Below are 21,561 nucleotides of genomic sequence, written 5' to 3' on the forward strand. Positions count from 1 at the left end.
CCTGGACACCCCCAGCACCCCGGCTCTGCACCCGCAGCCCCCAGACCCAGCCCGGCCAGCCTGCGGCGTGGGGTGCCCGTGGGGCTGCCCCGCTGCGGGGCCGCACAGCTCGGCCTCGTGTGCTCGACGCCACAGCCCCGGCACGTGGGACCGTGCCCTCGAATATGGGATCCTCTAAAAAACAAACAATCCCGACCCCCTGGCAGGGAACAGCCCACAGCTTCACCCACAGCCCCGGGCAGCTCCCAACCAGCACCCTGGCAAAGCTGCGGGTGCAGCTGGTCACCGAGCCCACCCAGTCCCAGAGAGCAGCCGGGACCCAGGTTGGACTTTCCTTCAGGATCGTGGTGGGATGGGCCCAGCCCGGCCCTATCAGCCCCCATCCAGGAGCCACCGCTGCAGGACATCAGCCCGCCCGGTGTAGGACTCAGCTCTTAGCAAGGGGGCTCGCGTTTCCCCACCACCGGTTTTAATATTTAAAGCCAAATTTTGCGTACACGATTAATTTTTTACAAGGCTTCAAGCTTGCAAAGAACACCACGCTGCACATGTCACGTCGCCGCAAATAGATACAGGGCTGGAAAAATTACAGGCTGCTGGGAGAATAAACATGTTCCCGTCAGCCGGAGCCAGCTCGCTTTTCCCGAGCCTCCACATTTCACTGCTCCAGAGCAGCTCCAACCTACACGGCCCCAAGGTCCCTCTGTGAGAGGTAGCAGGGGACCGCTGACCCCCCCCATCACTCATTTTGCTTTCAGTGACCCTCCCAGCCAGGGTGCAGCCCACTGGCATCCCACTGCCCCCCACTGCTGTCACCAGCCACCCCCTGAGTCCTGGGTCCCCCCTCACCATGCAAAGGGCCACGTCCCTGTGCGCCTGCTCGGCACAGCCTGGGAATCCCCCCATCTCCCCCACATGCCTTCCCGGGCCTCTGAGCAGCCGAGCAAATGCCGCACTGCCCCGGCACGGTGCCTGGCACCCTGGAGCAGGGGGGGATTTGGGCTCTCTTGGAGCTGCGGTGGCATCTGCACCTGCCGGAGCAGCTGGGGTCCCGTGGGGAGCGGGTGGCCATGCACCGGCAGGATGGTTTGCACGGCCAGTCCCGCACCTCTCGTGCGGCTGAGCTGGCGTCAGCTGAGTCACGGCGAGCCTGGATGCAGGCGGGGGCGGGCGGCTGTGCAGAGCCCTCACCAGCACCCACCAGCCCATCCTGCAGCCCATGCTGGGCACCCACCCATCCCAGCCGCCCTCAGCACCTCGAGGACATGTAGCCAGACCCAACGATGGGGTGGGAAGAGGATGAGCTCGAGGCCCTCCTGCCGCTGGGCAGGGGCAGCGGTGGCTTCAGGGGGTGGGAGGGGATGAAATCGCCTGGCTGACACGTTCAGGGGTGGCAGGGCAGCTCCCCGCGGAGGCAGCCCCGGTGCCCAGCATCCCTTCCCTCCCGGCATGCAGGAGCCCAGCACAGTCCGTATCTGGGGCAAGATGGGATGGGAATGAGGACTGGGATGGAGATGAGGATAGGATGGGATGGGATGGGGAAGAGGACAAGGACAGGGGTGAGCTAGGGCTGGGGCTGCGATAGAGGTAGGATAACGATAGGGATGGGGGACACGGATGAGGTCAGGGATGGGATGGTGTGTGTGCCTGCCCAGTCCAGCTGCACTGCCCTGCTCTCCTTGGGGAGACCTGGGACCCTCTGCACAGCAGCCCCATGCCCGGGCACCCTCCTTGCCCAGGTGACAGCCCCAGCAGCTCCATTTGACATGGCCGGGAGCAGGATTGAGCCCTGTTAGGGTCCCCCAAACCCACCACCACCCCCAGTGCTGCCCACTGCCCCTGGGCCCACCCCAAGCCCCCAGATGCCCTCCTCTCGCCCCGGGTCCTTGCAGTTCTCTGACGTGGCTGCAAAGGGGAAGATCCCAAAGAAGAATTGAGGCCAAAAGCCCCAGCAAGGACCCCCCAGGCACCACCCAGGGTGCAGCCCTGAGCTCGGGGCTACGGCGGGGACAGTCCCACCCCGGGCAAGGCACGTGCCCAGCAAGAGGCACAACGTGGCACCAGCCCCACCGGCATCCCCTCCTTGGCCGGGCTCTGCTGCTGCCGCATCTCGGGCAGGCGAGCAGCATGCTCGCCCCAATTAGCAGGGGAGATTACCCCGCACGGATCCTGCCAACTTGCTCCGGCTTCTCGGCTGATTTGTCTGGGGCTGCGGCTAATCCCCTCCGGGGCAGACACCAGATTGAGCCACGATCTCTGTGCGGCGGCTGCCAAAAGCACCCTGCACTCCTGACCTCCTTCCCGGCCCACCAGTTGGGATCCCCGGCAGCCAACGGGTTCCGCTCATCCCACCCTGATCCTGGGGCGGGGGGAGAGGGGCTCCTTAATTGGGGATCTTTGGCAGAGCCTGCAACGCCCGCACTGCCACCGCCGGCCTTGCTAACCGCCCATTGTGCTGACAGGGACGGGGATTGTGCCACACGGCCGACAGCTCCGGTCCCGGGGGACCCCCGGGGTGCGGGGAGGTGGGTGTCCGGCGCTGGCGCAGCGGCAGGGCACAGGCAGCTATCCGGTGAAAATCTGCATCCCTGGTTATGCAACGCCGCTGATTTATTCATGCCTGAACCGGGCACTGGCCTAGAAATTAGCCTTGGTGATGCTGAGGAGGGGCAGGGCTGGGAAGATGCTGCAGAATTGAGCCCCAGGGGAGGGCTGAGCCCCAGGGGAGGCTGCGGGAGCACACAGGGCACCCAGGGGTGCTCACACCACAGCCGGTGATGCCAGACAGGGCAGAGGGTGCTGCCATCCTACACGTGGTCAACGGGGCTGCGTGCAGGCAGCAAGTCCCCCCAGGACAGGCAGCGAGGGGGCTGATCCCCAATTCTCCTCCCACACCAGATTTTGCATGATTAATCGATTTAACCACAGCAGTTTCCAGCACCCAGCTCGAGCTGCGCTGGGCCAGGAGCAGGAGACACCAGCAAAAGGCTCTGGGTGGCCCAAGCGGAGGCTGCGAAGGGGTGGAGGACGGAAGCGGTGCTCAGGAAACAGTCGTCAGAAAAGCAAAAACAGCGAAAACAAGCACGGTGCCCAGCCTTTCCCGGCAAAACAGGGCTGCGTGCTCCTCCCCGTCCTTTTCTGCTTGTTCGGATGGCTGAGAGGGGCTGTGGAGACGGGCACAGCCGGTGGCTCAGACAGAAGGGAAAGGAGCCGGACAGGACCCAGCCACCCTCTGCCTCTGCCCCAGCCAGCAGCACTCCAGGGCAGGAGGAGCTGCCCAGGTCCTAGGAAATCCACACCAAGTGCCAAAGCATGGGCAGGGGTAGTTGTGGGCTGATGGCACCCACGGGTGCCTTGGGACCGCATCCCCTCAGGAAGCTGCAGCTGGGAACCCATGCCAGGACAAATGCTCGGAAAGCAGCCGAGCTCCGCAGCAGCTTCCCAGGGTGACAAAGGGCCCCTCAGCCCCTCACTCTGCAGCTCCACATCGCGGTGGGGTCTCCCCGGGAGGAAGGGGGGCTCTTGCCGTGCTGCCGCGGGGCAGAGGGAAGCCCACCTCCTTCCCCGCGCTGCCCAGCTGAGCGCACGCACAGGCAGGACGGATGGAAAACAGCCTGGGAATGCGACGAGCAAACATCTGCTCGCCCCCCGCACCGAGCCCCGGCCTCCTTGGAGGGAAAAGGCTGCAGAGGAGCGGTCGCACGCTCCCTGCCGAGAGGAAACAGATGCCGCCGGCCCGGCCCAGGCATTTCCCGTCACTGTCACGGGGTGCCGAGAGATTTGCAGGTAGCAGAGGCTGCGGGACCATGTCCTGTCCTGGCTGTGCCTCCCCACATCATCCTGGGTATTTTGTTTTAGGAGGGGGAGCGAGGCACAGGGTCAAAAGCAAGCACCCATGTGCCTGGGCTGCTGGGTGACAGCTCCCACCTCCACCCATCCCTCCCTGACCAGCCAAAACAGGGGGTCCTTAGCCTGGCCCCCGCAACTTCAAAATCTCTGGCTGCTCACAAGAGAAGGTTCTCATCCCCTGGCGCAGACCCAACCCACAGGTCCCACGCATCCCACCACGGGGAAGATCTTGGGAAGCAGGAACACAGGGTAGGGAGGGTCTGCCGCCCACTCGCACCGTGAGGAAGAGCGGCTCATGCCCTGGCACCGATACACACACGGGGAGGGAGAAATGCACCAGTGAAGAAAAAGAAGGCGTGGATGCCAGGCAAGCAGAGGCTCTCCCTTCCTCCAGGGGACACAGGTGGAACAGGAACAGCCGTAGAAACCAGCGCAGATTTATTGTTAAAACACAACCACCAAATACCTGAAGGCTGCCGAGTGCTCTGGCAGGGCTCACGGCCGCAGCACGGGGACCGGACTGTAAAAAACGAGGGTAGAGGGAGGGAAGGGGAGAGCCCGACCCCAGCCCCATGTGCACAGGTGTCCACTCCCCCCGAGCGCAGGTCCAGCGGGGGCCCCGGAGCACCCCCAGCCCTGTGCGGCAGGGTGGTCACTTGGTGGCCAGCAGCTGCTTTCGCTGTTGCTCCAGGAGGGCTTCCAGGCGGTCGGCTCTCTGCATAGCCGCCTGCAACAGAGCACACGAGAGGGAGAGCTCGCTGCGCCCCGGGGCACAGCTACAGCCCGAGGGGTTGGGGGGGGGGGCTGGGGCCAGCTGCCCCCCTCACTCACTTCGTACTGCTTCCGAAGGCTGCTCACGCTCTCCTCCTTCCTCATCACCGCCGTCTTCACCCTGAGCAGATGGACACGGAGAGGCTGAGGACCCCATCCTCAGTGCCCAGCCCCAAACGCCGGGCTGACCCTGTGCCCCAGGAGGGCGATTTCAGCACCGGGGGAGGCACAGCTCCTCTCCCCCCACCCAGCGCTCTGCAGCAAGCCAAAGAGCAGCAGCTCTGGGCTCCGGGTGCCGTTACACGCCAGAAGGGCCTTAATTCCTTTGGTGAACGTCATGTAGTTTGGATCAAGTCATCTATAGGAAGAAGGGGACATTAGTTTCACAAGACTTAATTAATTAACAGGACCACAGGGAGGGGATTTTAAGTTTCTTCCCATTTCTCAAGCCCACGGTTGCTGCTTCATGGCTGGACTCTTCCCCACAGCTCTCAGAGCACCAGACTCCCTGCGTTTCAACCTTTGCCATGCTGTACGTAAGGGACGGAAGCAGAAAGGGGATCCTCGTTATCTCATATTCAAGGTATGACCCTGGCTCTCAGAGCGAGTGGGAATCACTTGGCAAGATCTGGGAAAGCCAGCAAGCTCCGTGTGCTCGTACAACAGCCTCTCGTTATAGCTGGTGGTGAGCAGTTCTGAACAGACACCGACAGGAGGGATGGCTCTGCACCACACTGGAGTCCTTAGCACAGCGCTCTGCCCCACGCAGAAAGAGCTCCTGCAGGAGACGATGCGCTTCCCCTTCCGATTCTCCTTTCACTTGCAAAACGCCTCCCACGAGGCAGACTCGAGGGAAGAGGAAGCCTTACGTCTCTGCCTGACACTGAGCCCGGCTCCCAGCACCGGCTCCCCGCTGAGTGCAGGATGGAGCCGAGCCCCGCGGCACAGCCCCGCAGTGCCAGAGCCCTGCTCCCGAGCACAGCCCCTGCTCCCTGCAGCCAACAGCCTGGGGCCCCAGCGCATTTTGGGGATGTCTCAGCTGCCGTCAACCTCCACGGCTGTGCAGCGGCCACCTGAGCCCTGACCCAGCAGCAGGCTGCTCTCTCCCCTATGCTCAGGGGGGGTGGAATCCATTGCCTGGCCCCTCTGGAGCGGCAAATCTGCAGAGCAAGATGCTGTGGCTGCAATCACCGGTATCATGCACTACCCACGGCGGAGGCCTCGTGAACTGGGCCAGCTCACAGTGCTCCTGCCAGCGAGGAACCACAGACGGAGCTGTGCACCACTGGCCTCTCCTGGCAGGAGCCCTCACACTGCTCCAGCTGCCTGCCTCCAGGCATGCAAGGGAGCAGCCCTGGGGACAGGATGACACAGAGCAGGCTAGAAGTCACAAGGGCCAGAGGATTCACGCTGGCTGAGCAGGCAGCCAGCTCCGGTGAGACTCTGCTCCCCATTTTGACCTGACAGGACTGGAAGCCATGCCTGAGGATCCAGCACTGCAGACATGCTCCTGCAACGCACCCCAGGCCAACTCTGCGCCCACAGCTCCAGCTATGAGCCCAGCCCGGGTCAGCAAAGCCCAGGCAGCCTCACCTCCTGTGAACCTCCTCCAGCTCTTTGTCCTTCTCCTGCACCACCCTATCCAGCTCCAGGCGTTGCCGGGCTCTCATCTCCGCCATCTCCGCCTTTAGCTGCTTGTTCTCCTCCTCTGTCCCCACCAGCCTGTCAGCAAACTCCTGCCGGATCACTTCTGCCAGGCTGCTCCGCTCCTGGGCCAGCTGGTCCCTCACCTGCAGCAGGGCAAAGAGGTGACATTAAGGCACTGACAGGCACAGAGCAACGCAGAGGGACAGAGCCAGGTGGGGCACCCACCTTCTGGATCTCCTCCACCTCCTGCTCCTTGTGCTTCAGCAGGCCCTGCAGACGAATGCTCTCCCCTTCCAGCTCTGCCAGCCGCCCCTTCAGCTCATTGCAGCGCTCCTGCAGCTTCCGCTCAGACCTCTCTAGCTCCTGGAGCTCTACCTCGTACTTGTCTCGGATCCTCTTAATCCTAACGGGAGGAAAGGACAGGCAGTCTGGCTCAGCCCAGCGCTGCAGGGACCATCCCCAGCCACCTTCGTGCTGCAGGAGGGACCACGACACAGCAGCGAAGGGAGGAGAGCCCCACGGGAGATTCATGGCTGTTTCCTCAGTGAGAGGTAAAATTTGCCCCCGCCAACCGCTCCCTCCTGTACTAACGCTGCTCACACCCACAAGCTGCAGCATCCAGAGCTCGCTGGAGAAACATGGAGGGCTCAGGGGAAGGGGACAAGCCCCCCTTAAGAGCTGGGACTCACAGGCTCCCTCCTCCCTCTCCCTCCTACCTGTTCTCTGCTGCCCTCTCACACTCCTCCTTGGCTGAGGACATGTCGGCCTCCAGGCGCTGAATCACCAACTCGATCTCTTTGTCTCTCTCCTTCCTCACCTCCTCCCGCAGCTCCCGCTCCCGGGAGAGCAGCCAGGCTTCCTGGGGACAGAGATGGCAAACGTTGCCTCGATCCCTCTCGGAGCCCAATGGTGGTCCCTTTGGAGAAGGGCAGCTCTTGCTGTTACCTCCTTCTTCATGTAGTGTGCCTCCCAGGCCTGCTTCTCCATCTCCAGCCGGTCCTTCAGCACCTTCACTTCTGCCTGTGCAGAGACAAGAAAACAACCGCTTAGCTCCGGCAGCCACGGCACCCCACGCCAGCTGGGAGCAGCACCCCCGGCACTGCCCTGGTGGGGGTACATGGCTCAGTGGCGCCAGCGCATGTCACCGCAGTCACACGCTGGGGACTGGGCTTCTCGCACCCAAGAACAGCAATCCAGGGCCCAGAGATGAGGGGAAAACCAGACCTGATGCCGCCTCTCCTGCTCCTCCTTCTCTTTTGCGTACTCCTCCTTCAGTGCCCTGGTGACGGCCGAGCTGCTCGCCTCCAGCTGCCGCCGCAGCTCCTCCACCTCCGCTCTCTGCCTGCCCGCACACAAACGGCACCTCCCAACATCTGCGCCGGCACAGCCTCGTCAGGCTGCTTCCCCCCTTAGCCCACCTCGAGCACCAGCCCTCTTCCCACCAGAGCCTGGCCTGGGGAAACCAACCCCACTGCTCCTAAGCTTCGGGCTGCCTCCAGCCCTTGGCCACTGCGCGGGCTCCGCTGCCAGCCCACTCACCTGGCCGCTTGCTGGCTGAGCCGCTCCTTCTCCTCGGCCACCTCGGCGTAGAGCCGGCGCCGCTGCTGCTGCAGCGCCTGCTCCTCCTGCTCCAGCTGCTGCTCACACCTGCAGGGCACAGCAGCCTCAGGGACGTGCCTGCCTTCAGGCTCGTCCACCTCTCCACCCCGACCCGTTCCATCCCTTCTGCGGCCGACCAGGGGCTTGACGCTGGAGGATGCCCCTGGTTCACCGCCTTCTCCCACCTTGGGGACGATGGAGAGAAAGGGGCTGCTCCCCATGGATATTAACTGCTGCAAATATCGGGAACCCACCGGCACATGCGTGTTGGATAGCACCCCCATGCCGTGAGCCCCAAACCACCATTGAGGCCCCCACTGCAATGACGTACCGCTGCCGGGCCCGCTCCCTCTCCCGCTGGCTCTGCTCCTCCTTCTCCCGCTCCAGCAGACCCCGCAGCTCCTCTGCCTGCCGGCCGTAGCGCTGGGCAGCCCGCTCATCCGACTGCAGCAGCTCGGCCTCGTGCAGCATCTTCAGCTTCCTGATGTCCTGCCTGTGTTTGGCGATGAGCTTCTGGATCTCCGGCTCCAGCCCTGAGACAGCAGGAAGGACAGTTACCGCTCAGCCTCAGGGCTGCCCAGACCCCAACACCCATGCCCTTGGCCTTGGCCAGCTGGTGAGGAGGCTGCAAACACATCAACTCGGCAAAGAGGGGCTGGTAAGAAAGGGGGGGTGAGCATGCACAGGTTTTCTTGCCTTCTAGCATCTGTTTCTACCAAACACAGGGAGCAGAGACTACCCACGCCGAGCAGCTCTTCCCCGAACTGCCAGCAGCTTCTGCAGACACAGCCCCTCTCCTGGACCAGCACGGACACGACCCCTGCACCAGCCCGACTCCAGCCACTGACGAGGGAATGTGCCCATACCTTTCACTGTGATTTCTTTGATCTTTTTGGTTTTCTCATCAATCCACTTCTCCCGCCTGATTTTCTCAGTTGCGCTCATCAGTTCCTTCAGTTTCTTAATCTCCTGTTTGGAAGCAAACAGGAAAGCTTCAGAAACAAGCTCGGGGAGAAAACCCCTGTTAGCCTGGGAGCCCGGCTGTTGAGAAGGAAGATGCAGGCAAGAGCAGACAGCCTGAGCTCCGCACAGATGGCTCGCAGAGCCCAGGCCAGGCATGTTCTCCCAGTCCAGAGAAGCAGTCCTATGCTCTCCCAGTACCTTCTCCTCTCTCATGGGATGGGACTGATGCTGCCCCACAGACCTTGAGCACAGGGGAAAAGAGCAAAACCCTTGGGAAAGCACTCACTGGCTGAGACATGAGAGCACCTACAGAGAGGAGAGGAGAATTCAGGGCTGCTCGTGGTCCTTGCATGCAGGGCAGCCCATCTGTCAGCAGATGGTCGTGTGTGAAGATGCTTTCTTCTCCAACCTTCCCTCTCCCTCACACGGAAGACCCTCCGGCAGGAGGACAGACAGGCAGGCACTCCTCCCAACACCACAGTACCACTGCAGACCAAGCTCCTGCAGCACCCCAAAACTCTTCAAAGACTTGAATGCTGCACAGCCACTGCCCTCGCTTCCTCCTCTGCCACCGTTTACCTCCTCGGCCCTCCTCGCCAGCAAAAAAGCTGGAGAAACACCCAGGCCCTGCTGCCCACGGAGCTCTTCCCCAGCACTCCCCTCGGCAAAAGCACCAGGCAATGGAAGGCCCAGCAGAAATGGCTCCGTTTCAGCATGGGCAGGTGATGTCCACATGGAGGACGTGGGACATGTCACAGCTCCAGAGGATGAGTGTGTGGCTGGACACCCAGGAGCTCATTACCTGGCCACCATGCAGAGAGGGGCAGGGAATAGCAGGGGGCCACCCACACAGCCTCGGACTTGCTCTTAGGGAAAAAAGGGCAGGAAAATCAACATGGGAAGGCAGCAGTTGAGCACGTGGCCTGGGGAGATGGGATGAAGGGGTTCCTTCATGGGGCTGACCCTGCTGCTGAGCAAGGAGTTTCCAGCCCAGCCCTGCTGCCTGCAGGCACCTGCGGAGCCGGAGCAGGTCAGGGTGTGAGAGCAGAAGGGCAAGGCACAAAAAAGAGCAAAGACCACATTTACCTCGCAAAAGGGGCCCAAAGTGCGCCAGACCTGGGGAGAAAGAAAGGAGGGGATGGAGAGAGAAGGGGAATCGCAGAGTCACGGGGGAGAGGGGAGGGGAGAAAGGCAAGACCAAACAGCTGTGTGTTTGCAAGAGCCACAGGCAGGGCAGACGGGGAGACAGGGGTCCCACAGGAGCGAGGGGAGGCACAGCCAAATCGGGCAGTTACACAGATGTGCCAAGGGCCCAGCAGCACGGCCGGCGACAGCAGCTCTGGGACAAGGGCAGAGCCAGCCCCGCCGGGGAGCGTGCCGCATGGTCGGGAGCCTGCTCTGACGACCAGGGGACGCCCACGGGGGACAAACCTTACTCAGTGGCTTTCTCCCACCACGCAGAGGAAGCAGGGCAGAGCCAGGAGCCTGGCGCACCAGGAGCAGGGACAACAAAGGGGCCGCAGAGCAAACATAGAAAGGATCCTGGGCCGTTCCCACTGCTGCTGCCCTGCTGCGAGCAGGGAGCGAGACAGAACAGAGGCACCTCCTCTGCCCTGCGCAGGCTGCAGCAGCAAAACCAGCCCCGTCCATCCACGAGAAGGGGCCCCTCCAGGCACCACACACAGCAATACTGTGCTGGCTTCTTCCTCTCGGCTGGGCTCAGAACTCAGGCTGAAACAGTAATGCAAAGTGAGCCAAGCAAGCCTTCGCTTTGTTTGCGTGAGGGCATCTCTAAACAGGCTCAGACTGGTGCAAATGTCTGCCTTGCTCCAGAGCCCTGGGCATGAGCTCAACTGCAAGCCAAGGGTGAGCAGAGACCGGGGCAGCAGAGCCAGGACGAGCCCTGAGGCCAAGCTACGAGCCAGAGGCACTGCTTTCTTGCCAGGCCCGCCACAGGGCAAGCCGAGCTGTCTCTGTCTGCGGGAGAGGGAGCTCTCTGCACGATCCCGAGGGAAGCTGCCAGCCAGCTCCTACGAGCAGGCAGCACATCCTCACCTCTCTGGGGAAACAGCTCTCTGTGTGATCAGGCACTGGTCAGGGTAACAGGCCAGTGAAACCCACAGAGGTCTGTTATTATTGCTTATACACTCCATGTTCCTTTATAATCTTATCCCCATTTATCTCTGAGAGTATCCTTGCTCCTGCAAAGGGGGCTGAAAAATCACCCAGCTCAGGAGGATATGGCCACAGGTACAAATTCCTCTGTGGCATCATGTTTGTGCCAGCGCCTGCTTTCACCTCTGCCGAAGCGAGGTCCCCCAGTCACCCCTCAGCAGGGAGAAGAGCTCTGTCCACAGCGGGATGTGTGGGAAGGGTCTTTCCGAGCAGAGTCCCTGGGAGCTGGCACTGTCTCCTGGTCAGTCCCGTGCACCTGGCTTTGGGCAGCAGAGGACAGCAGCCTCTTGCGGGCCAGGGCAAAGCTCTGTAGGTGATACAGACTTTCCGTGCGCAGAGAAGGGCTTCCCAGAAGAACCAGGCCCCACTGAGATGAGAGAATGCTCTGGGCAGAGGCCCCATTTGAGCAAAACCAACCAACTCTGGCTATGGCATGTCTCCTCTCCCCATCCCCCCAACTTTCCTATCGCCTCACCAGCTCGTGCTGCTCCTGCATCTGGGTGATCTTCTTGCCGTACTTCTGGTCCACTTGTTTCAGCTCAGCTACCACAGCCTCACACTTCTCACTCAGCACTTTCTTGTCATCAATGAGCTGGACAGGGTAAAGAAGAGGCATCAGACAGCCAGGTAGGGTAGAGCCACCTCAGCTTCTGGCTTCAGAAGCATCAGTCCAAGTTGGGATGAGAGATTACCTGGTCGATGAAGGCCAGATGCCTTTGGATAGCTGCCTCATACTGTTCCCTCTGCAGCCTGAGCTGGTGGCTGAGCTCCTTCTCAGTCTGTTTGACGTGCCGGATAGTCAGTTCCCTCTGCTGAGCCTTTTGGATGTAGGGAAGAAATAGCCACAAGACATTAGAGGGAGAAGTTACACCAGTCTCAGAACGTGTACAGGAGGTAACTACTGAATCTGGAAGGCAGTGTCAGATCAGAACAAGGAGGAACAAAGCTAAATCAAAGTCCCTGGTACTCACACGTCCTGCCCCACTGTCCACAGCAGAACCACCCAAACCCCCGTGGGACAGAGGACAAGGGAGTTCAGTGCAGGTCCTGACCAAGGGTTTCTGGACTAGTCAGGACCCTGCCAAGACAGGGAGTTTGAGGATGCCTTTCAAATCAGGGGGGCAGCAAGGAGAAATCTCAGTGAAGCCCACACCAGGCTGGGAAGGACCTTGCAGGTCTTTCCCACGCTAAACAGTGCCTGGGACTGCGGCATACCCGGCAGCCTCTGGCCCTCCGGCTTATTGGCACTAGCTCCGGGAGCGCTGCCGTACTTTGCTGGGGACACAGATGGGAAGCCCTATTCACAGAGCCCTGATCTTGTGCTTCAAAGCCACAGCCCCAAGAAACATCTGCTGAGGGCTCTTGGTCTTCATTCCCCAGCAAGCAAACGCATCTGGTTCACACACCAGGGCCGTCTGTAGCAGGCTGATGGCTCGCTTCTTCTCCTCCACTTCCAGCTTCAGCCTCATGATGGAGCCTGTGACCTCTGTGGCAACAGCCGATGCCTGCTCCAAGTGAGCCAGCTCCTCTTCCAAGAGGAGACCCTGCCACAGTGAAAAAAAAGTTATTAAAAAAGTGGTGGGGACCACCTGGAACCAGGACAAGGAGACAGGAGACCAGAGACCCTTCCCACCAGGGTCTTGCACCACCTCTCCAATACAGACAGGCTCTCACTTCAGCACTCACCTCCCGCTGCGTGGCCGAGGCGGCCGACCTGGGCCTCTCCTGTTCCGACTTCTCCATCTCATCCAGGAAACTGATGATGCTTTGGAGCTTGGCCTCCGAGAGCAGAGCCCCATCCTCAGGGACCCCCGGGGAGTGGTTCAGCTTCCCAAACTTCTCCAAATTATCAGCAGTCAGGGAATTGGAGCTGGCCTCCTGCTGGGCAGACACAGCCATGAATGAGCACCCAGGGGAAGGCTCGGGAGAAGAGGTGCTGGCTCTTCTCCATCACTGGAGCCCAGTCCTCCCACTGCACCCCAGTAACTAGCCTTATCCTCTATGCTAACCCCACTTCTGCCACAGCCCTTGCACGGTTTTGCTCCTCCTTGCAGATGCCCAAGCCCTGGCTGCAGCAAACTCCTCCACTGACTTCTCTGGCAGCGAACCAGCTGCGTTTCTCACCCTCCACCACCCAGCAAGCGCTGGGAGAGGGCAGCCCATAGGAGAACCTGCTCTCACCAGGCAGCCGTTGCTGTCTGAGGGTGGACATGACCAGCCTCAGACCTCTGCTTACCCCATCTACCCAGGCATATCTGTCCTTCTTGAAGAGCTTTGGTGGGGGCAGCAGCTCTGGCTCTTCCTCCAACAGCCTGAGTGTGTCCAGCAGCTCATTGAGAGTGACCTTGGACTGAGTCCTGCTGATAGCAGTCACCACTGTCTCCACATCCTCGCCACCCGTCTCTCTGGAGCTCACATCCTAGGCGAGAGGACGATGCACCTTGCAGCAAAAGAGTTTGAAGGATCTCCCCAGAGGTCAACGAAGGCTCCAAAGCTGCCCTGGCAGAATAGCTGGTGCCAGGAGCCCCATGAGGCAAAGTCAGACCTACCTGCAGCTTGTCGTCTGCCCCAGGGTCCCGCAAGAGCACGGAGCCAAGGTCTGCGAGGCCACTTTCTTCTGGCTCTGCAGCTACTGAGTGGAAATTGGCCTCTGCAGGAACCAGACTGCTCTCAGGCACTTGCAACAACCAGCCCCTTCAAAGCAGCTCCCCAGAATGAGAACCACCCCTCCATCCTCCTCCTTCCCCTTCATGTCACACACTGCTCCAAAAGCTTGGAGACCTGCAGAAGGGACTCACCAGCATTATTGGCTTTGGCGACGCTGCTGGCTGGACTGACGTTCCTTGTAGAAGCAGGTTTGGCAGGCTTCTTCTTTGCTACCCTTCTGCTCTCCTTCACCCGCGCAAGCTCTTCTTCTGCCAAGCGCTTTGCATCTGAAGCCTTTTGGGCCCTTTTCTGGTGCAGTTCCTGTAGGGACAGACAAGCCGTCAGCATCCTGCCCAGCACAGGGCATGCTTTGACACACGCCTGCACTGCTTTAAGTGCTGGCAAGGGCCTGCGAGACAGCAACAACCCACATGCTCGCTGCTGAAGGGTTAACAAGGACAACTCTAGAGAAAGAGAAAGCACAGGAACAACAGCTCTGCTCTTCACTGCTCTGTGGTGGCCAAGGTCTTGCCAGCTCCACATGTGAACAAGGGCTGCTCACATGCCCCTGCGCAGTGTCCTTTGCTGCTCCGTAAATGGCCTCCGAATCCCAAGGGCCAAGCACCGCACAGCATGGCGATGCCGCAGTGCCCAGGGGGCTGCCTTAGCCGAGTTTTGGGAAGTCACTTAAGGCACAAGCACGTGTTTGCGAGGCTGTTGCAGCATTTTGCCGTTCTCCAGCTGCTCACTGCTGTGTTTCCCCTGAGCCCCCTGGATGAAACATGATTCCATTTAGGGCAAAGAGAAACCGGGGTTTTAAAAAAATCTTCAGCTGTACCGCAAGCCAACATGCGACTCCCCATAGTCTGTGCCAGCCTCCCATCTGTGCCCCAGGAGCACCAGCCCTTTCCTGCTGCAAACAGGGATGCAAGAACAGGGTGAAGACAGAGAAGGAAGGAAGCTCAGGCCACCCTGGAGGGACCCCGCTCCCAAGGAGGGTCCCTTTCCTGGGGCAGTCTTGTCCAAGGAGCTGCAGTTACAGTCTCCTTGTTTCAACACGGTCACCCCTTTACCAAAAAACAGATCGAAATCAGCACTGTCTTCGCAAGCTCTGAATGAGCTGCCAAGGCTTGGCAGGAGCACAACGGGAAACTGCTCTATGGCACCTCCGTCTCCATAGGGAGCACTCCATTTCCAAGGCTGGCTCTAATTCTGCTTCATGCAAAGCCCCTAGAGACGCAGAGGAGAGGCCCTCTCGCTGCCTCACAAGAAGATGCCAACAAACTGGCCTCACCCAGGTCACAACGCCTTTTCCTTGTCCGTACCTGGATAGCAGCACGTCGGGCCAGGCGTGCCTTCTCCTCTCGAATCTTCCGGCGTTCCTCATCCTTCCTCTCATGCAAATCCAGGATATTCCCTTCCTCCATCTGCTGCTGCCTTTCCTTCCAGAAAGGAGGGTCAAAAATATTACTGAGAGCTCTCCAGCACCCACCACCCACAGCAGAGAAGTGGGAAATGGCACACTGCACCTGAGGTCACCCCATATCCAGGCTTTCCATGCCTCTAATCCTCCCCTCCATGCAGGTAAAGAGCCCTCAGAAAAGCTCCACTTTAGAGCAGCTTATTTTCTTTAGATACTAAATGCAATTATTAGTCATCTGGGTCTGAAACCACCAAGGAGACAAGGCTTAAAAATAGACTCTCACATGCAAGAGCTACAGTACTTTTTGTTATTGAGATAAATAATTAAACACAAAGAAACACAAATAGCTGCAGATGACTCGTCACTCTCTAATGAGCCAACTTGTTACTGATTCGCTACGATTTGCTGAGACAGGGTATCCCTCCTCTGGCCACGAGCGTGTCCAAGACAATAAGAATTCTGCAGGATTTGTGCTGTTACTGCCAAGCATCTGCCTGCTCACAGCTGAAGGGAGCTGGTAGATCGGAGCCATGCAGCGCTGAGCACGGGGGCTCCTGGCCTGAGCCCCCCCCTCCAGAACCAAACCCGGGCTTTCCCCCTCCACAGCCAGCACATCTCTGCGGGGACAGGACCCTTCCCCAGCTCTCTGGACCGCAAGGGGCTGGCTAGATGCAAAGCCAAAGCCCCCTCGTCTCCGACAGCTCAGGTCTCAGTTGGGGGGTCTGGTGACTAAAGGGACTCCAGTTCTCTCACCAGCGAGGCAAGCGAGATGTGGATATCAGAAGGGTCTGTGCTACAAGGCAGCGGACAGGACTGACCTCCCTTTTGGAAGCCAGCAAGCGCCCCAGAGCTGCTGCTGCTGCCCTGTGCCGTTGTGAATGGCGTCGGTACCAGCGCTGGATGGTCACGGCGGCCAGGCTCACCTGCTGGATGAACCTACAGGGAGAAGGAGGGTCACCGTGGCCCCGCGGTCCTCCTCGGCTGCTGGCCGGGCAGCACCACCCCATCCCGCTGCAGCAGAGCACAGGCGGCTTGCCCATGGCACCGGGACCTGTTCTGTCCCCTCACACCCCAATTCGACAAGGCCTTTTCCCGGGCTGACTTTTGGGGTGGGAGGAACTTGTGCCTTTGATGAAGACAACTCAAAAGCTCAGAGCCAAGTCACAGGGAGGGTAAATTGGCCAATGCAGGTGCCCTAAGAGGGGCCCTTCCCAAATCTGAAGCCCCACAGGACAAGAACAAACCAGTACCAGCTCCCCTGGAGCTCACCCCTCTGCCTGGCACCGTTCTGCCTCTTTCCACCAGCCATCACACACCGGCTCTGCCTCACCTCTCCGCCTCTTCCTCGGTCACCTCCTTCCTCCGAGGCAGGCTGCTGTTGTTGTTGCGGGTCATGATGTTGTTGCTGGAGAAATTCTTCTGAGACTTCACAAAGCTGCTGCTTTCACCGTCCTCGTTTGAGGTCGCTTTGACAACATTGCTAAGGCAGAAGATGCAAGCTACTTGGCACCATCCTGCCCCGACCTGTGCCACATCAGCACAGGAACACAGGGTCAGCACAGCCTCCAAGACGGGACCTCACTGCACTTACTTGAGGGAACTGGGTGCCTGGTTGGAGCTTTTGGGTGCGGGGCCCTTCTCAGTGGTGGAGTAGTTGTTGTGCACCATGGTGGTGACACAGTTGCCCATCGCGCCCTTGTTGCTCCTTTTGTGGAGAGAAGACGAGGCGTTAGGGCTTGTTGGATCTGAAGGGGACAGCACACACCAACGACGGACACTCTCTGCATTGCAACCCTCAACCCAACCGTGACCGTGTGGAGCATCTCCCAAGGCGAGGAGCTGGCGAAGCCTCAGAAAGCAACTCACACGCTCTCTAGAGCTTGCTCCTCAGTAGCTGTTACCTGACGCACAGACAGACACAGCCCAAGTAGACCTAACAGCCTGCTGTTCAGGCTGTTCTACACGCAGCCTTGGCTTAAGTCTCTCCTGGCCCTGAAGGGTTCAAGTTTTACCCGTTCCCTTTCCTAGAGCGAGAGCAGCCTCTCCCATACATCCATCAAGCTCCTGCGTGGCCTCCAAACGCATCCTGGCCAGCCAGCCTGGCGCACCATCATCTGCCCTACACTTGACCCCCGTGCCCTGGCAGCAGCAGAGCACCGGCACCCCCTCCTCTGCGCAAATGTTTTCTTGGCATAGCTCCTCCCAACACCAGACCGGCTCCAGTTCAGCACCGCCTCTCCTACCTGTTGTTGGCGGTGAAGTTGGCTGCCAGGAGTACAGTGGCTTCTTTCCTCCTCATCCCTGCTGGTGGCTCAACGCCACGAGAGCCAGAGGGGCCTGGGAATGCTCGCGGCTGATCGTCCTGCCACAGAGTCAGCAGGAGTAAGTGCAGGCAAGCGCCAAACCCACGTCCTCAAACACCACCCTCTTCCTTCACAAGCCAGTTTCTTCCCCGTGCAAGAAACCTCTGTTCCACAGCACGGCAGCCTCGAGGCTTTGCCTGCGCCTCTGCCTGCCTCCACCAGAAGCATGGAAGTGAAGATCCAAAAGCCCTGGGCCAGAGACAAGGCCAACAGAGGCTACAGGACCGGCCAAGCATGTTGGCTATTCAAACCGTGCCAGCTTTGACTGCAGGCTGAGGAAGGACCAGCCTGGCCGCCACAGATGTACCACCCCATCCTCAGCTCTAGGGAAACCCTCCCACTCCTCCACCAAACCCAGCCAACTCCTCAGGAAAGCAGAGCTGACAGCCCACCCACCCCAGGATGTCCCTGTCCTCACCAAGATGTTCCACGTGGTTTTCTTTTCTGGGGAGGTTTTGCTCAGACTCGCCAGTTTCTTTCTTCCCCCAGAACCACTCTCAAAGAAAGTCAGGAAGTCTCCCATCTGCTCTGAGCTTCAGCCCAAACCCAGGGAAGGCAGAGAGAAGGAAAGAACATGTGTTCTGAAGTTAATATTGCATGCAGACACAGAGCAACAGGACAGTGATAGCAGGATTCTTATCCTGCACAGGCTGCTTCAGCGAGAAGCAGGCTCTGACAACATGCAGAGGATAGAGCCGAGGCACACCTACTGCCTGTCATCATGACCCAGAGGAGAAAAGGGATGGAGAATCATTACACAGTCATGAAATCTGTGAACGACTCTTTTTTACACAGAGCTTTAGATTTCAGCGTGATGTGCAGAGATAGAATACATTAAAGGGATGGGCATAGGGCAACAAGAGAATGGAAAAATCATGATACAGAGACAGCTCTAGGAGGTCACTGGAGACAAAAGGAGAACTTTTTGTCTGCTAACACAGTCCAGCTATGGTCCAGAGGGTCCATGAGGGGCTGTTGTAATTGAATGGTCCTGTCCCTTGGAATTAAATTGAGTGTCTTTTGTGACAGAGGCTTCCCAGCCACAGAAATACACTCTATTTCCCCAAATCCTAACCAAGTGACATCCCCTCAAAAAAAAACCCAAACAAAAAGCCAGACCTTGGCTTTCCAAGGCCAGGTTATAACCCTCAATGTGTATGACAGAGCTTAATGTACATTTTTGAAAGGCTCTGGTTCCCTCGTAGGACAAAAAAGGTCAGACAGATGGGTGGGGTTTCACACAGCCCCATCCACGGGACAGACGGGCACACGTCGGTGGCTGGAGCTGTACCTGCGCGTGCTGTTCACCCGCTGGTTAACCTGGGTGGTGCTGTTGGACCTCCGGAGGTTGTTCATTGCCCGGGATCCCGCATCTTCCTGCAGGGGAGAGAGCTAAAATCAGCAGCGATGCTAAGGAGAAGCACAGGCAGGCAGAGCTGGGATGCCTGGCCTAGGCAGGCTTCCCCCGTGAGTCAGGCATCCTAAAATAGCACTGCTGGTGATGCGACCCTTCCACCCCCTTCAAAACAGCCCCGACACGATGTTTCCGATATCCCCGCAGCTGCCAACCTCTCCTTGAGGCAGAGTGCAATGACACCTCGTTCCCTCTGCGCTGCTGCTGAGCCAGCAGGAACATGTTCATTTGTGTGAGCTCCCCAGCCAAGAAGGGCCATGCTCATTACCTGCCCTGAGAACGAGTGTGAACGAAGGCTGCCAAGATAGCAGGGATTACTCAGCAAAGAGCACAGAGACTCTCCACTACTGAATCTTAACAGAGCCCTGTAAGTACCTGGGGCTCATTCACTCTGCTGAAAAAACACTCACAGAAACCCCCACTCAGCGAGACACCAAGCCCCCAGCTCCTGCTGACCCCAGCAGGGACGGAGGGTCCTCAGCAAGGAGCAGGCTGGGCCTGAAAGCGCCGCAGCATCCAGCAGAAGATACCAGGAACTTGGGAGTTTCCAGAAGGAAATCGGCACAGGGAGGTGAAGGGCAAGGAAGGGAAAAGAGTGAAGCCTGACGCTTCCCTGCTTGCTCTTCTGCATATGTTAAAGCGCTGAGAAGAGACTTAACAAGCAGCCGATCATTGAGGATGATCAGATTTGGAGAGAGCGCATGGCACTGCAGCACCGAGAGCTGCAGCTCCAACTAGCACCTGGACCAGCCCAATTCTCCTCTCCTGAAGGCGGTGCGGCTGCTCTCCATAAACACACAGCCATGCTACATGCTTTCGGGGCAGGGCGAGCCAGGGCCCTCCCCAGTGCCACCTCCAGCCCCATGCTGCGCTTCAAAGCTCAGCCTGCAGGATCAGCGCAGCCCAGGCAGACGGCAAAGCGGTCCTGCATCGAGGCATCCCACACGCTCGCCCATGCACACATGCCTCCCTGCCCCAAGCAGCAGGAGGGACAAAGGAGCTCTCCTGCCCAAGACTCACCAAAGCGTTCCTCTTCGGTTTGCCGTCGGCGGTGACCGAGACAGAGCGTGCCATGTGCTTGGCGGGAGAAGCGCTGCTGGGGCGCCGCGAGACCGGCACAGGGAGACCCGTCAGGCTCAGATCCACACCGCCAGAACTGGCGCCCTGGAAGGAGGAGCTGCTGCGGGTGCTCTTCATGCTTGAGCAGAACGAAGGGGTCCTGGAAGCACAGCGCAAATGGACAAGCGAAGGCACGGAGAGCGTATCCAGCCTCGTGTGGCAAAGAAACAACGTGCTCTGCTCCTAGGTGTCTCCTACAAATGCCGGCACACAGAAATGTAACCGTTTTCAAACGGGACAAAACATCTTCCTCCGTATTTCCACATACCAAATAACCCTGAACACAAGGCCTGGAGAGGCTCCAGGTGAACTCCTCACAGAGCCCAACACCAGCAGCTGTCTCCTCACTGCTTTGACTGAACACCCTGGCCATCCCACGTCCCGCTGCCCCATTTACAGACTGGGACGCTTGCTTCAAGGCGAGCGGGTGCCTAAGACAACTGAGAAAAGCCCTGCTCCCCACACCGGGCTCCTTCACTCCATACAGACCATGGCTGACAGATGGTCATGCGAGCCCAGAACGGCCCCTTCAACCAAGGCCGGGGGTTCAGCTCACCCAGCACCCTTCCTCAGGCAGCGATGCTGAAGAAGCAACTGGGCAGCTCCCAAGAGATCCTTCCCCCACCAAGCGCTCCCCGTTTCTGCCAAGAAGCTGTTCAGAAGCGGCCGTGCCTTCCCCTCTGAGCCCCCTTCCCAGCTCGGGAGGCAGCACTGCCCGCTTTATCCCTTTGCATTCCATCCTGCCACAGCGCTGAGCCAGGAGCTGTCGCTGTCCCCAGGCAAATGCCACCGTGGCATCATTTTATTTCTTTAAATACCGCTACCCAAACCCTCCCTAAACCCCTCTTCCCCAGCAGGTCTGGTTTCACCCTCCCCTTGGGGCTCCACCGGAGACCGTGGCAATGCCTCAGGCTGCAACAACCCGGGTAAACAAAAGGCTCTCGATGGAAACCACCGAGCTCACACTGGGAAAACAGAGCTCAGGCCCACAGTCCAGGCCCGGGACGTGCAGACCAAAGACCCCTAAGGCTCAGGACCTCCAAGGTCCCAAGGCTCAGGATCCCCCCCGCCCAGGGCCAGGACCCCCAGTCCCAAGACCCCCAAGGCTCAGGACCCCCACACCCAAGGCCCAGGACATCCCAGACCAAAGACCCCCAAGGCTCAGGAGCCCCAAGATCCCAATGCTCCCCCAGGCCCAGGACACCCCAAACCAAAGACCCCCAAGGCTCAGGACCTCCAAGGTCCCAATGCTCAGGACCTCCCCCCCCAGGCCCTGGACCCCCAGACCCAAGAGCCCCAAGGCTCAGGACCCCCCAGGCCCCATACATGACAGGTGACAGGGGTAAGGGTCTCCAAGCAGCGAAAAGGACGCAGAGGAGAGTGAGAGAGACCCGCATCCCCCCCCCCCTCCGGGGCCTGCTGGGGGGGGGGCACCACCGAGGGCGAGGCCAAGCCCGGGCTAAAGCCCCGGCCCCGGCCCCCGGCCTCACCCGAGGCCCTGGCCCCTCCTTGCCGAGCTCCAACCCCCCCAACAAAGGGCCCCGGGGGCCGTTACAAGGCCCCGGCCCCCCCGTACCGGTCCCCCCCGTCGG

General features: G+C 59.7%; 1 protein-coding gene across 1 annotated transcript; it reads right to left on the bottom strand.

Moving 5' to 3' along the window:
* Positions 1-4,444: 4,444 nt before the first annotated feature.
* On the bottom strand, positions 4,445-20,781 carry CEP131 (centrosomal protein 131kDa). The gene is made up of 25 exons (XM_010578556.1): positions 19,871-20,781; positions 18,728-18,813; positions 17,855-17,969; positions 17,317-17,435; positions 16,665-16,778; positions 16,404-16,553; positions 15,892-16,009; positions 14,976-15,092; positions 13,803-13,971; positions 13,554-13,654; positions 13,241-13,423; positions 12,691-12,885; positions 12,411-12,548; positions 11,697-11,822; positions 11,480-11,596; positions 8,733-8,835; positions 8,198-8,399; positions 7,807-7,914; positions 7,492-7,609; positions 7,213-7,287; positions 6,984-7,126; positions 6,493-6,670; positions 6,214-6,410; positions 4,681-4,741; positions 4,445-4,576 (listed from the first exon to the last, which is right to left on the bottom strand). Exons 1-25 carry the CDS (start codon positions 20,045-20,047, stop codon positions 4,502-4,504), a joined length of 3,285 nt encoding a protein of 1,094 aa, XP_010576858.1. The 5' UTR covers positions 20,048-20,781; the 3' UTR covers positions 4,445-4,501.
* Between the last annotated feature and the right edge of the window lie 780 nt (positions 20,782-21,561).

The sequence above is a fragment of the Haliaeetus leucocephalus genome, unplaced genomic scaffold, assembly GCF_000737465.1.
Source record: "Haliaeetus leucocephalus isolate CR32 unplaced genomic scaffold, Haliaeetus_leucocephalus-4.0 Scaffold646, whole genome shotgun sequence".
Classification (NCBI taxonomy): domain Eukaryota; kingdom Metazoa; phylum Chordata; class Aves; order Accipitriformes; family Accipitridae; genus Haliaeetus; species Haliaeetus leucocephalus.

Coding starts and splice junctions, on each gene's coding strand:
- CEP131 (XM_010578556.1), bottom strand. CDS start 20,047: ATGAAGAGCACCCGCAGCAGCTCCTCCTTCCAGGGCGCCAGTTCTGGC. Junction 17,970..18,727: donor CGGGTGAACAGCACGCGCAG/GTACAGCTCCAG, acceptor TTTGGGCTGAAG/CTCAGAGCAGATGGGAGACT. Junction 11,823..12,410: donor GCCTGCTACAGACGGCCCTG/GTGTGTGAACCA, acceptor TACATCCAAAAG/GCTCAGCAGAGGGAACTGAC.